Source organism: Thalassophryne amazonica, chromosome 14, assembly GCF_902500255.1.
Source record: "Thalassophryne amazonica chromosome 14, fThaAma1.1, whole genome shotgun sequence".
Taxonomy (NCBI): Eukaryota; Metazoa; Chordata; class Actinopteri; order Batrachoidiformes; family Batrachoididae; genus Thalassophryne; species Thalassophryne amazonica.
In genome coordinates this window covers 16,245,986-16,261,097 of record NC_047116.1, presented here as the reverse complement: position 1 = coordinate 16,261,097, position 15,112 = coordinate 16,245,986, and the positions used below count along the sequence as shown (strand labels likewise).

The 15,112-nt window shown below is 41.2% G+C and overlaps 1 protein-coding gene across 4 annotated transcripts in view; it reads right to left on the bottom strand.

Moving 5' to 3' along the window:
- The window catches only part of il1rapl1a (interleukin 1 receptor accessory protein-like 1a), a 598,387-nt gene that overhangs the window by 28,261 nt on the left and 555,014 nt on the right, over positions 1–15,112 (bottom strand). For all 4 annotated transcript variants that reach the window (XM_034187275.1, XM_034187277.1, XM_034187274.1 and 1 more), the window contains exon 7: positions 13,171–13,303. In XM_034187275.1, coding sequence (XP_034043166.1) covers positions 13,171–13,303 — 133 coding nt within the window. The remainder of the gene's footprint in view (positions 1–13,170; positions 13,304–15,112) is intronic.

Genomic DNA, 15,112 nt, shown 5'->3' with positions numbered 1-15,112 from the left:
TGTGCTCGAGGAAGAGGAGTGGGAAGGGACGACGAGGAGGTGTGTTCAAGTATGTAAGGGGATAATGACCGCTCTCGAGCATCTCTTGTCTCTCGTCTCGGAGCCAATAAACTGCATATAAGGACAGCTTGTTGAGGAGATTTGTCATCGGTAATTGAAAGTGTATCATGGGTTTTGGGTAAAGTGGCTGAGGCAGCGCTAATGATATTTGTAGTTTGAGCTGCTGTGGGATGGGTGGGGGCTGGGATGCTGTGGGAAGGAAACATGGGAATAATTCATGGCTCTCCAGGGAGCAGCGAGTACTTTGAAGCCTCCCGTTTTACATGATGGCACTACATGAGCCAACACTGCCTGGATGAATGGATGAAGACTACCCGTGGTTTTGCCTTGACTGGAAATGAAGAGGAACTGAAAGCGCTGAATTCACATTTTGAACTTTTGTATTGGGTGAAGTAGAAGAAAACACCCATTGTAGTTCAAATTCTAACTTGGGAGGTGATGGCATCTATCTATAAAGCAAGAAGCCTCTGTGTGAGCGTGAGTATGTGGCTCGCATATCTCTCTATTCTCTCTATTTACTGGGACTCCAGTCCCAGCAGAAGACTGCCCCTCCCTGAGCCTGGTTCTGCTGGAGGTTTCTTCCTGTTAAAAGGGAGTTTTTCCTTCCCACTGTCGCCAAGTGCTTGCTCACAAGGGGTAATTTTGACCGTTGGGGTTTTTCCGTAATTATTGTATGGCCTTGCCTTACAATATAAAGCACCTTGGGGCAACTGTTTGTTGTGATTTGGCGCTATATAAATAAAATTGATTTGATTTGATTTGATTCTATTTGTCAGATCGGCCTCAGCTTTCGGATATGGCTTGCACATAGCACAATGATGTGCATTCTTTATTATGAACATTTTGGCAATTAAATTTCAAAACCAGGCGTGGCTGGTGATGTTACTGGTAGCAAAGTTAAACAACAGCTAGTTCATGTTGCTTGCAATTATTTGACAATAAAACGTTTAATGCCAGCATTCCAGCAAATACATTACTGTGAAACGCATGCTGTCAGTGTTCCTTGCGACTGAGTTTAACTTGACAACACTGAGAAGACGTTAACTGTAATCTGTTTTTTGCTAACACCAACAAATTTCCCACAATTTGCACAACGTTTCAGTAAGTACATAAGCTGAATAAAATCTTACATTTGCTGTGTGTTCAAGTTTAAATAAAATGTGTTCAGGAATTGGGGTACTGAGGATTTGCTGTTTCAAATATTGTAAATGTTCTGTTTAATTTTGTCTGAGCCTCTTCCAATAACCTGTTTAAGGAATCCTTTAATTTTCATATAACTGATAATAAAACTGATTTTCAAACAATATGAAATGCTATATTCAAATAATAATATAATATAAGTACACCTTTTTGTCCATCCCACCTTCAAACACAGCCTCATACGACCATCCATGAGAAATCTACTTAAGCTCCCAATTTTCTACAGGAACACAAACGTCCTACGGGCACTAGTAGTTTTTAATCTCCCATCATTTTCACTCACTGTTGGGTCCTGGAGTTCCCCAGTTAACATGAAACATACTTAGAACATAAACTAACATAACTAACATAAGCATAAACTTAAAACGTGTCCAAGTTCTGGCAACTTTCCACTGCATCGTTCACCAGTTAGCCTTGTAATGTTTGTGTCAACAGTTTTTTTTTGACAAGCGTATAACATATATGTAATAATAAATTAAATAATACGGGAGCATATCTCGCATTATAGCATAGTTCAGCGTGGCTGGAACATGTATACAGTTAGTTTGTCGCTGTCCTTGATCCTCATGATTCCATTTAAACAGGGACATCCACATTTGAGCTGGCTGAGGAAGATGGATGGTTACTTTTGAGAGGCTGGGATGGACCAGTTATTGTATCTGCCTGGGTGATTGTCATCCAGGACCCAGGGTGGTTCTGTGGCGTGGCAGATGCAGTGACTCGCTGCACCAGCGCATGCTTCCAGACCTGACTTCCTTCACTGACTGGCCTTGAATAGTGAGTGTAGGTATAAATATATATAACGTAATGCTAAAATACCTTTGGTCATATAAGCATAAACATAGAAAACAGAATGTGACTTTATGACCTCTTAAAATAGGTCAGGTTTAGCCATCTTTGAACTTTTCCAAGGTCTGTGTCCCAAGAATGGTCCCTGCAAATTTGAAGACCCTGGCAGTAATAGGACTGGAGTTATGCTGAGCATAGATAGACGGACGCAAAGTCTTTGCAGTACCCAATGGCCATATTTTGGCTTTGGGTAAAATCACACCTGGAAAACACTATTTACATCTTTCACACAATCAGCCACATTTCTTGTTTTCAACTGGGTTTGTGCGCCACTGAATGCTTAAAGTCAGACTTTAGGGTTTACATCCAACACTAATCCCCCGTGATCGTCTGTTGCAGAATGTATAGAGAATACATGATCCTTTTGTAAGATTTCCCTGCAAATCCATGCATGCATTTTTGTGCAAAAACTATATTTGTATTGGGTGATTCAATTCATCAGTACAGAGACAGCTGAATGAGTAAACTGTGAAAGTATTTCCAAACTATGGCTGCAGGCACTTTTTCTTCTCAGTATTCTCTCACTTACTCATTAACAAAAACCACTGTGCTTGCTTGTTCAGTGATCAATTTCCCATGCATTGCCTCTTTTTATTCATTCGATCCGACGTATGCCTGCAAAACACCAACTGAACTCGCTCAATAACATATTGATCACCTCCTTCGTTACGCCGAGCCAGATTTGTTTTGCTAATTTATTAATCTCTGCATGCTATGCTAATGTCCGGCCATCCGTGCTATGACAACAACAATATCCCTGTCCCGGTGTGTGCAAATGAGAATTTATGGGCCTGGGTTACCATAGAAATAAACTCCTCCAAATCAATAGGCTTGGGTAAATAGACGCCTGAAGAAATTCTCAGCTCAAGGTATGCATGCTCAACTTTGGCTGCAGATGCATTAGTAATAAACCTGGCAATCTTACTGGGAGTGGGTGTTGGACTGGAGAAGAGAGGTAACCCTGAGAAATATGCCCCCTTAAAAGAGAGGCAGCTTAACTGCAGGGTAGCACACATTTGATCATGTTTACAGTCTCTCCTTTGCTGCCCCTCTTTACCTGCTCCCCATCTTTTGTCCTATTTTAGCTCTGGATGGCGCCATCAGCAATACGGCGTGGATTATCAAATACATTATTGATCTGCTCTATGAACTATGAGCATGAATTATTGAGGGAGCGGTGAGGGGTTTGAGACAGAACAGAGCGGAGAGGAGAGCAGCGGCGCTGGTTGGAATGAGATTTGTTTTATGTGCCATGTTCATATCAATGCACAAGCAAACTCTGTCTTCACTTTCCTCATCGGTGACTTCCACCATACTTCTTACTCCTTCTGCCATATCTTCCCCTTCTTCCCTGTCAGCTTTCAGTATCAGCTTGCTCGCCTTCCTTCACTCTCCTTCTCCTCTTTTGGCTCCCCATCTGCATGCTGCTAAAGGTGGGTGCAGCCAGAGAGCGATAGCAATAGCAGCAGTGGTGTGAAAAATGGTGGTTGTTAACTATCTGACAAGGCCCGTCTCCCCGGAGCTGCAGCTTCTGCAAACAGCACCGCGGCCCTAATGGCAGACACGCACACGGACCGGGGTGCGGACAAATTTAAATGTGTCCCGGCGCTCACGGGGAGACACATGCAAATCTGTTTGTTTTAAATGTCTTGGCACTGTGAAAGTAAGGCTTGTTTGGACAAATTTTACTGCTATACGCTGAAGAGGTGTGACAGAAGATACTCAAAGCTGTTGTGGTGGAGAGCCAAATGTACATCGGAATTGAGCTGGAGAGACACAAAGTAGGAGCACATCAGTGAGCACGAACAGCACAGCAGGTAAATGAATGATAAAAAGACAGACAGACAAAGGTAAAGAGGCACTCTGAGTGCATCCTTATGCCAAGATTCAAGCTCCTCATCAGAGTGATGAGGTCAACTCTAAGCAGGATTTGAATGAATCAGTTCTGCTTTCAATTGACACCCATCACACAAGTCAAGGTCATACCATGTCTCGCTGCATCCATCACACGATGGAACCATCTCGAGTGACGACCACCCAGGCTTCAACCAGTCTATCCTCACCTCTTGAAGGCAACTATCGATCTGAAACTTGGGCAGTCAGATTTGTAAAAACAATATGACTGACTGAGCAGAACAGTTAAATAAGCTACAAAAGTAAATATTTTTGTTTGTGTATTATACATTTTATTTACTACTTTTGAAGTCTAGGATTTTAAAAGAGCACTTTTCAAATTCAATTTAATAAAGTTAAAGGCTCACATTTGAGTTTTCAGGTGCTCAGGTTCAAGTGTTCTGTTTGTGAAATTTGTTTTCTTACAGCACTGACTGAGCAGAACAGTTAAATAAGCTGCTAAATAAATATTAAAAACAGATTCACATGTGATGTGTATTTTGGGGGGAAATATAACTCCTGATATAGACTGTAGACATCATTATGCAGCTTTTTCACTGGTATTAAGAAAGCTAAACTAAGAATCGCAAAAATCTGCAATATCGTAAAAAAAAAATAATCGCAATTTAAATTGAATCGGCACCCAAAAAATTGCGAGAGAATCGAATCAGGGGAAGAGCATATCGTCCCATCACTACCATCTAACCTTGTTCTCTGCATCTTCCTTTGTCACACCAATCACCTACATGTCCTCCCTCACCACATCCACAAACCTCCTCTTGGGCCTGCTTCTTCTCCTCTTGCTGTATGGCTCCATCCTCAGCATCCTTCTCCCTATATACCCTACATCCCTCCTCTGCACATGTCCAAACCATCTTGGCATCACCTTTCGGATGTCGTCTCCAAACTGTGCTACCTGCACTGTCCCGCTGATAAAATCATTCCTAATCATGTCCATCACCATGACTTCTAAGAAAAGTTTCAACATCTTCAGCTCTGCCACCTCCAGTTTGACCTCCTGCCTTTTTGTTAGTGCCATCGCTTCTAAGCTGTATGACATAGCTGGTCTCACTAACATCTTTCAATGTTTCCTTTTCACTGTTGCAAATACCCTTCTATCACAAAACACTCCTTCCACTTTTCTCCACCCACTCCATCCTGCCTGCACTCTTAGTCATCTCTCTACCACACTCTCCATTATTTTGAAGAGTTGACCCTGTAGTTGAGTATTTGAAGTCATCCACCTTCACTGTCTCTACTCTTTGCAATCTCAGCATCCCAACATGACCCTCATTCACATACATGTACTCCATTTTGCTCCTACTAACTTTCATTCCCCTTCTCTCCAGAGCATATCTCCATCTCTCCACCTATTCTCATTACACTTCACCATGTCATCTACAGACATCACAGTCCATGGAGACTCCTGCCTGATCTAGTCATTCAGGCTATCCATCACCACTTCAAACAATACACATGCTCAGAGTTGATTCATGATAGTCTCACCTTTACTTTGAATCCATCCGTCATTCCTATTGCGCACCTCACTGCTGTCACACCTCAGCGGGCATGGCGACATATCAACATTGTGTTTTGTTTCTATTATATTTTGTTGGCAATAAAAATTATATCATGATATCGCTCCAATGTCAATCTCCCAATGTTGTAACAACAACTAAATGTGACACAGATACTACATTGAAATGTGGTTAGGTTCCTCACTTGTATTTTAAACTACTTTTAATTTTTGGTGGAAACCCATAGGAACTTGTTGTCCATTCAGCTGCTCCCGTTTTGTTCGGGGTTGCCACAGCAGATACAGCCAGATCCACAATGGAAACCCATAGGAAGTGTATTTATTTATTTACAGAGATGTGGGTTTAGCAGCAGATGTGTTACTTGTTGATTTTAACATTTATTACAATAAGTTGCCCTGCGACCCATCCTGGATAAGCAGTTGAAGATGTATGTATGTATAATAAGTTGAATATGATATTGAATATTCAATATAATCCATTGAATATATATGCTAATCCAGTGTTAGGATTTCTACATTGATCCCGTTATCAAATCAAACATATTTTCTACATTGATCCAACATCAGACTTCAAAATGGATCAGCATTGGATCAACACACTTAAACGGTCCTTAAATATTTTCTGCCCCCATTATAGTACGCATTCTGTAAATACACAAATACACAATACCCATGTATCAACTAAAGTTGCAAAAAGTGAACTTGCCCTTTAACAAGAAATGACTTATTTTCAAAGGACAGAATCATGTACGTATGTGCGTTTAGTATAAACTTTTTTAAATTAAAAAGAGATGGTCTGCTTTATGTGTATGATATTGCTTCATTATATTATTTCACTGTGATGTGCCTCAGTTGTGTAGACATTTGACATCCTTATCTACAGTCAGATTTTAATGGAAAAAAACGATGGCACTAAAATGTTCAAAATAATTGAAACATGAAAGTGGGTTAGAGCTCCGAGCAGCAGAGAAGACCATGAAAGCTTACCATTTACAAAAGCTATACCTTACTCGCCTGTCAAGCATTTTATGAAACGTACTATAAGTTTTCTGATAGATTTCCTCGCAGGCAGCCCCTCAAACAAGGCACGTTCAGAAAACTGTGAAAAATCAGCTTCCAGTAACCTGATTGTTGCTTCAGTCAAGTAAACCATGACAGCAAACATTTATCACAGATATTTAATTTTCAAAGTTTTATCCTACAGGGCTGCACACTTTGTTGGTGTTGCTGAGTGTGTGTGTGTGTGTTGGCGGGGGGGGGGGGGGGGGGGGGGGGTAGGTTTTAGTCACTCTGTGTTTGTCTGCCTGTGAATACACTGAGCTGAGAACTAATGAACAGATTGTTATGAAACTGTTGACATGTTTTAAATAAGAGGGAAGATGCTTCTGCAGTTGGGTGAACATCTGCATCAACAATCTCCTCAGAAAAAGCACCTTGACACTTTTTGAATATCACACCTTGAATTTTGGCTCTGCACTGTCACGCTATTCGTTGTGCCAATGAGTGTCATTAGATGGTACACACATTGACACTTTTTGACAATTTAACCCCCACACTGGCACGGAATCTTGCGTGGCAATGAGTGAATTCGTCATAAACTGGGAGCACAATGACATGCACTGAAAAAGTTCTTTGTGACGAGTTTAGTCACTGGCACACTAAATTACGTGCCAGTGCGAGGATCAAATTCTAAGCCAAAGTTAACTACTGGTCACTTATCACAGCTTCATGGTGAAGAGAAACAGAGAAAGATTTCAAAACAAACAAACAGATCACATCTAGCATTAATTCTCCCATGTGGCTTCTGGCAACCTGAAGGTGAAATTTCTTCTTTTCAATAAAATGCATCTCTGTTCCACTCCATCATAAAACTGTGTAACTGGTGATGCAAGAGACAAAAGTCGTACTGGGCCACAGGTTCTCCAATTACATCCACAGAAGCCTGTAACTCCTTCAGAGTTGTCTTGATGGCTTCCCTCACTTGCCCACTTGTTGCAAAGTCACTCCATTTTAAGACTTACCACACAGTACAGTACTGTGTGGATTTCCTGTCTAATACATATTCAATAACTTTTACAGTGCATCTGGAAAGTCTTCACAGTGCTTCATTTTTTCCACATTTTATGTCACAGCCTGATTCCAAAATGGAGTAAATTCATTTTTCTTCACAAAATTCATTTCACAACACCCCATAATGACAACATGAAAAAGTTTTTATTATTATTATTTTGCAAATTTATTAAAAATAAAAACTTAAGAAATCATGTGTACGTAAGTATTCACACCCTTTGCTCAATACTTTGTTGATGCATCCGTTGGAGCATTACAGCCTCAAATGTTCTTGAATATGATGCCACAAGCTTGGTGCACCTATCTTTGGGCAGCTTGTCCATTCCTCTTTGCAGCACCTCTCAAGCTCCATCAGGTTGGATGGAGACCGTCTGTGTACAGCCATTTTCAGATCTCTCCAAGGATGTTCAATAGGATTCAGGTCTGGGCTCTGGCTGGACCACTCACGGACATTCACAGAGTTGTCCTGAAGCCACCCCTTTGATATCCTGGCTGTGTGCTTAGGGTCATTGTCCTGCTGAAAGATGAACCGTTGCCCCAGTCTGAGGTCAAGAGCGCTCTGGAGCAGGTTTTCATCCAGGATGTCTCTGTTCATTGCTGCATTCATCTTTCCCTCAATCCTGACTAGTCTCCCAGTTCCTGCCACTGAAAAACATCCCCACAACCTGATGCTGCCACCACCATGCTTCACTGTAGGGATGGTGCCTGGTTTCCTCCAAACATGACTCCTGGCATTCACACCAAAGAGTTCAATCTTTGTCTCATCTCCAGGTGGGCTGCCATGTGCCTTTTACAAAGGAGTGGCTTCCGTCTGGCTACTTTACCATACAGGCCTGATTGGTGGATTGCTGCAGAGATGGTTGTCCTGCTGGTAGGTTCTCCTCTCTCCACAGAGGAATGCTGGAGCTCTGACAGACTGACCATCGGGTTCTTGGTCACCTCCCTGGCTCAGGCCCTTCTCCCCAGACTGCTAATCTTAGACGGGCTGCCAGCGCTAGAAGAGTTCTGGTGGATCTGAACTTCTTTCGTGTGTCCAGCGACATTATGATGTCTGCTGATGCTGGGAAATTCAACGTGTTGGTTCTTTTGGATTTGTCCTCTGCCTTTGACACTGTTGACCACCAGGTCCTGCTGAATAGACTGAGGGATCATGTCGGACTGTCGGGGTCACTTCTTCGGTGGTTTTTTCATATCTGTCTGGGCGCAGCTTTAGCGTTTTTGCTAACCAGATAAGGTCAGAGTCTGCGGACCTGTTATGTGGAGTCCCTCAGGGTTCTGTATTGGGCCCCATTTTGTTTTTATTGTACTTGATCCCTTTAGGTAGGATCATTCAAAGATTTACTGATGTCTCTTACCAGTTATTTGCGGATGACATCCAGCTTTACTGCTCCTTTAAGCCATCTGAGATTAAGAGGCTTGATTCCCTCCTCCATTGTTTGGCGGAAATTAAACAATGGCTAACGAATAACTTTCTTCAGCTTAACGCAAACAAAACAGAGACATTGGTTATTGCCCCTGATGCCCATATTCCAGGTATTCAGCAGTACTTGGGAGACCTGGGCCAGTCTGCTAAATCATGTCTTCGAAACCTGGGTGTCATTTTTGACAAAGACATGTCGTTGGTACAGCATTGTAAACAGCTGACGAGGAATTGCTTCTTTCAATTAAGAAATATCTCTAAGCTCAGGAAAATGGTGTCTCGAAATGATTTAGAGCTTATTATTCATGCTTTTGTGTCAACACGTTTAGACTATTGTAACAGTTTGTTTTCATGTCTAAACAAGAAGGAGTTGCGTCGACTGCAGTTGGTACAGAACTCTGCAGCAAGAATTCTGACACAAGCTAACAGAAGGACTCATATTTCCCCAATGTTAAAGGAACTTCATTGGCTGCCAGTGTCCTTCAGGATCAATTTTAAAATTTTGGTTTTAACTTTTAGAGCTCTACATGGCCAGGCGCCTCCCTATATCTGTGACTTCATCCATCCTTATGCCCCTGCCAGGGCTTTGAGGTCTGTGGACCAAAATCTGTTGATGGTTCCTCGCACCCATTTTGCAACCAGAGGAGAGCGATCCTTCCAGGCTGTTGCTCCCAGGCTTTGGAATGGTCTCCCGCTCTCTCTGCGCTCACTGGACTCTGTCGATACTTTTAAAAGCCAACTTAAGACTTTCTTTTTTACTCAAGCGTTAGCATTTAGGCTGCTCTGTGATCCTATGTTATGTTTTATGTTTTTATGTCTCGGCCATTGTCTGATGTTTGTGTGGTGTACTCTGCTTTTATGTTGTGAAGCACCTTGTGGCTCTTGTCTGTGAAAGGTGCTATATAAATAAAATTTACTTATTTACTTACTTACTTACTTTCATTTACAGATGATGAAGGCCACTGTGCTCATCCAGCAGCAGAAATGTTTCTATGTCCTTCCCCAGATTTGTACCTTGAGACAATCCTGTCTCAGAGGTCTACAGACTTTGACTTCATGTTTGGTTTGTGCTCTGACATGCTGTCAACTGTGGGACCTTATATGTAGATAGGTGCGTACCTTTCCAAATCATGTCCAATCAACTGAATTTACCCCAGGTGGACTCCAATTAAGCTGTAGAAACATCTCAAAGTGGAAACAGGATGCACCTCAGCTCAATTCTGAGCTTCATGGCAAAGGCTGTTAATACTTATGTACATGTGATTTTATATACACTCAACAAAAATATAAACGCAACACTTTTGGTTTTGCTCCCATTTTGTACGAGATGAACTCAAAGATCTAAAACTTTTTCCACATACACAATATCACCATTTCCCTCAAATATTGTTCACAAACCAGTCTAAATCTGTGATAGTGAGCACTTCTCCTTTGCTGAGATAATCCATCCCACCTCACAGGTGTGCCATATCAAGATGCTGATTAGACACCATGATTAGTGCACAGGTGTGCCTTAGACTGCCACAATAAAAGGCACTCTGAAAGGTGCAGTTTTGTTTTATGGGGGGGGATACCAGTCAGTATCTGGTGTGACCACCATTTGCCTCATGCAGTGCAACACATCTCCTTCGCATAGAGTTGATCAAGTTGTCAATTGTGGCCTGTGGAATGTTGGTCCACTCCTCTTCAGTGGCTGTGCGAAGTTGCTGGATATTGGCAGGAACTGGTACACGCTGTCGTATACGCCGGTCCAGAGCATCCCAAACATGCTCAATGGGTGACATGTCCGGTGAGTATGCCGGCCATGCAAGAACTGGGACATTTTCAGCTTCCAAGAATTGTGTACAGATCCTTGCAACATGGGGCCGTGCATTATCCTGCTGCAACATGAGGTGATGTTCTTGGATGTATGGCACAACAATGGGCCTCAGGATCTCGTCACGGTATCTCTGTGCATTCAAAATGCCATCAATAAAATGCACCTGTGTTCTTCGTCCATAACAGACGCCTGCCCATACCATAACCCCACCGCCACCATGGGCGACTCAATCCACAACATTGACATCAGAAAACTGCTCACCCACACGACGCCACACACGCTGTCTGCCATCTGCCCTGAACAGTGTGAACCGGGATTCATCCGTGAACACCTCTCCAACGTGCCAAACGCCAGCGAATGTGAGCATTTGCCCACTCAAGTCGGTTACGACGACGAACTGGAGTCAGGTCGAGACCCCGATGAGGACAACGAGCATGCAGATGAGCTTCCCTGAGACGGTTTCTGACAGTTTGTGCAGAAATTCTTTGGTTATGCAAACTGATTGTTTCAGCAGCTGTCCAAGTGGCTGGTCTCAGACGATCTTGGAGGTGAACATGCTGGATGTGGAGGTCCTGGACTGGTGTGGTTACACGTGGTCTGCGGTTGTAAGGCTGGTTGGATGTACTGCCAAATTCTCTGAAACGCCTTTTAGACAGCTTATGGTAGAGAAATGAACATTCAGTACATGAGCAACAGCTCTGGTTGACATTCCTGCTGTCAGCATGCCAATTGCACGCTCCCTCAAATCTTGCGACATCTGTGGCATTGTGCTGTGTGATAAAACTGCACCTTTCAGAGTGGCCTTTTATTGTGGACAGTCTAAGGCACACCTGTGCACTAATCATGGTGTCTAATCAGCATCTTGATATGGCACACCTGTGAGGTGGGATGGATTATCTCAGCAAAGGAGAAGTGCTCACTATCACAGATTTAGACTGGTTTGTGAACAATATTTGAGGGAAATGATGATATTGTGTATGTGGAAAAAGTTTTAGATCTTTGAGTTCATCTCATACAAAATGGGAGCAAAACCAAAAGTGTTGTGTTTATATTTTTGTTGAGTGTATATATATATATATATATATATATATATATATATATATATATATATATATATATTTAATAAATTTGCAACAATCTCAAAACAAAGACTTTTTTCACACTGTCATTATAGGGCATTATGTGTAGAATTGTGAGGGTAAAAAAATGAATTTCATCCATTTTAGAATAAGGCTGTAACATAAAAAAAAAAAATTGTGGAAAAAGTGAAATGCTGTAAATACTTTCTGGATGCACTGTAAATGCTCATGCAACCAACCCCTGACTCATCTAAGGACAACAAGCTGTAAAAGTGATGATTTGTAGTGACAATCACTTATATTTATTTTATTCAATTATGTATGGTCTCTGACAATGGAAGGACTGTGTATAAAAAAAGGCCTTTAATTCCTCGAAGGTTTACGTGATATTTTTGTTAAACTATTAAAGCTAATAATTGGCACTGCAAGCACATCTTGACTGCTTTTTAATTATGGTGCTGCAAAAAGGCACAATTATTAAAATCATTGCATGTCCAAATATTTATGAACCTGACTGAAGAAATGAACCATTGCTATATGCAAATGCCAAATGTGCTAACATGCAAATTAAAAAAAAAAAATCTAAAATCTAAATTTCTCTTTCTGATATAATTCTTTTAAAAGTGATGCACTGCTGTCGTCTTCATGAACAACGTCCCACACCTGACTTTTGTTTAAGGTATGCTTTTATTATTTTAAATTCTCTCATCTTCAACTTCAGCCGCACTCATGTTTGTCATAAGCACGTGCTACATTTTTTTCACGACTGCAGTTGTTCAACCATTGTTTTTGAATTTTTTTTCTGGAACACTGATATTAGTCTTTTGGTAATATTTGACCAATATGTTTCAAATTTATTTTCACTGAACTGCCTTTAAATGACTGAATGAATGAATATTTTTGTTTGACTCATGACCACGGGTGAGCGTGGGTACCCCGTAATTACAGATCATCCCAAGTATTGCTGATATACGGTAGCAGGACACAAAAAGGACTTTAAGTTAAAACTGAAAAACGTTCCTTCAAGCATGTTTTACGTCTCGTCCTGATACTGGAACAGCTCATGCTTGAAAGAATGTGAATACATCTCTGGAAAATGGTTGGTTAAGTGCACTTTGCAGTTAATGTGCTAAACCATCTGTGTGGTTAATATTTTTCAGTGGATGTGTCGACATCTTTTCTCACGTCCTTGTCTCAGTGATGTCTGATGAAGTGATTTCATCTAAGGAAGTCTGCTTCTTACTTGATGTCGCTCTCCTGGACTCTCTCTTCATCCAGATCCTCGATGAACTTTTCTCCCTTCATCCAGTAGATCAGCGGGCTGACATCGCCACTGTAGCCAAAAAATGCCCGGCAGGTCAGGTTCAGAGGGCTTCCTGGAAAAACAGAACAAACAACATGATGTTAGACTGACAGCTTCACTGGATTACCCCATTTTCTGGAGTATAAGTCTTAGTTTGAGAGGTCTTGTGACTTATATACTGAAAAATTAAAAAATCATACATTGTGATTTCCGGATTTTTTTTTTTAGATTATGTCTCTCACAGTGGACATCCACCTAAGATGAAAATTTAGACCCCTCCATGATTTCTAAGTGGGAGAACTTGCAAAATCGCAGGGTGTTCAAATACTTATGTTCCTCACTGTGTGTGTGTGTGTGTGTGTGTGTGTATATATATATATATATATATATATATATATATATATATATATATATATGTCGACGTCCATTGGATTCTATGACATGTACCCCATAACATGATAACTAAGGATGACACATGGTGCAAACTATTCCTTTTTGAAACTCTATTAATGCAACCAATAATTTGCACCACTTTTTTTTTTTTTTACCAAAACTGGACTAACTTCAACTTCTGACCCCTATACAAACTGAAATTGACCTTTGTCACAATTCTTGCTATTTTTCCCCCATAACTCCAGAACATTCAGACATAGATAGTCCAAACATCACCTTTTTGGAATCTTTATGATCAGACAAATAATGTGGCATAGTTTTCAATATGATTGGAGCATTTTTCTTTTTTGACCCCTGTGTAATTCCTCAATTGACCCCTACCTGGCTGCCTATTGAAAATTCAAGTGGCCAGTGGGTTTTTCAAAGGAGTAATGTCTAAGGAGCATTTCTGCTGAATTTGGTGCTTGCTTCACCATTTGAACGATTCCACTGTCAATATTCTGTTATCTGCTGCACTACCAGTTCTGGAAGGATCTCCGATTGATGGATGGATTGTGTTTATATGCCAGATCCTTAGGATGATTACTCATAAACTAAACTAAGATCTGACTTGTAAAAGAGGGAATAGAGACCAATAAATCTTGACTTGAATCTGGATCTGGTAGAATGAGTAAAGTGTTAAAAAATCTTTTTGAACACTACAAAACAATGAAGTGATTTTCACAGAACTTAGTCATGTAGTTTGAGTCTGGCCCAGAACCTTGTGTGACCAAACATCTACTTTTTTTCTGGGCATGATCCTGAAGTGTTTCAAAAATAAATAAATGAATAAATAAATCTCAATTTGTCATCTATTTCATGGATTCATCCAAAACAAAGTGTGTGCTAGTGTTGTCTGTGTCCAAGGAGTTAGATGTGTACAGCTGGAGTATGACATGAGCCCCATGTGTCACCACGAGAAGAGGAGAGAGTGAGAGAGAGAGAGCGAAAGAATGAGAGACCACTATTTAGGTATTTAGATATCATAACTTGGCTCAGTTTATTGAAATATGTCAGATTAGTCCAGATCTGGGAAAAGGCACTGGTGTGGTACACTGCCATATCCACGAAGTATATAACGGTCCTGCATCCTGGTTGGCAACCAGCCAGGTAGAGAACTGCTCCGTGCCTCCTCTTGACAGTAGCCATCTGTCTGTCACAGCCAGCACCTGCTGAACATGCTTTTCTCTTTGAAAACCTGAGGAAAATGGGACGTTCAAGACATTGTTCAGAAGAACAGCGTACTTTGATTAAAAAGTTGATTGGAGAGGGGAAAACGTATACGCAGGTGCAAAAAATTATAGGCTGTTCATCTACAATGATCTCCAATGCTTTAAAATGGACAAAAAAAACAGAGACGCGTGGAAGAAAAGAGAAAACAACCATCAAAATAGATAGAAGAATAACCAGAATGGCAAAGGCTCACCCATTGATCACCTCCAGGATGATC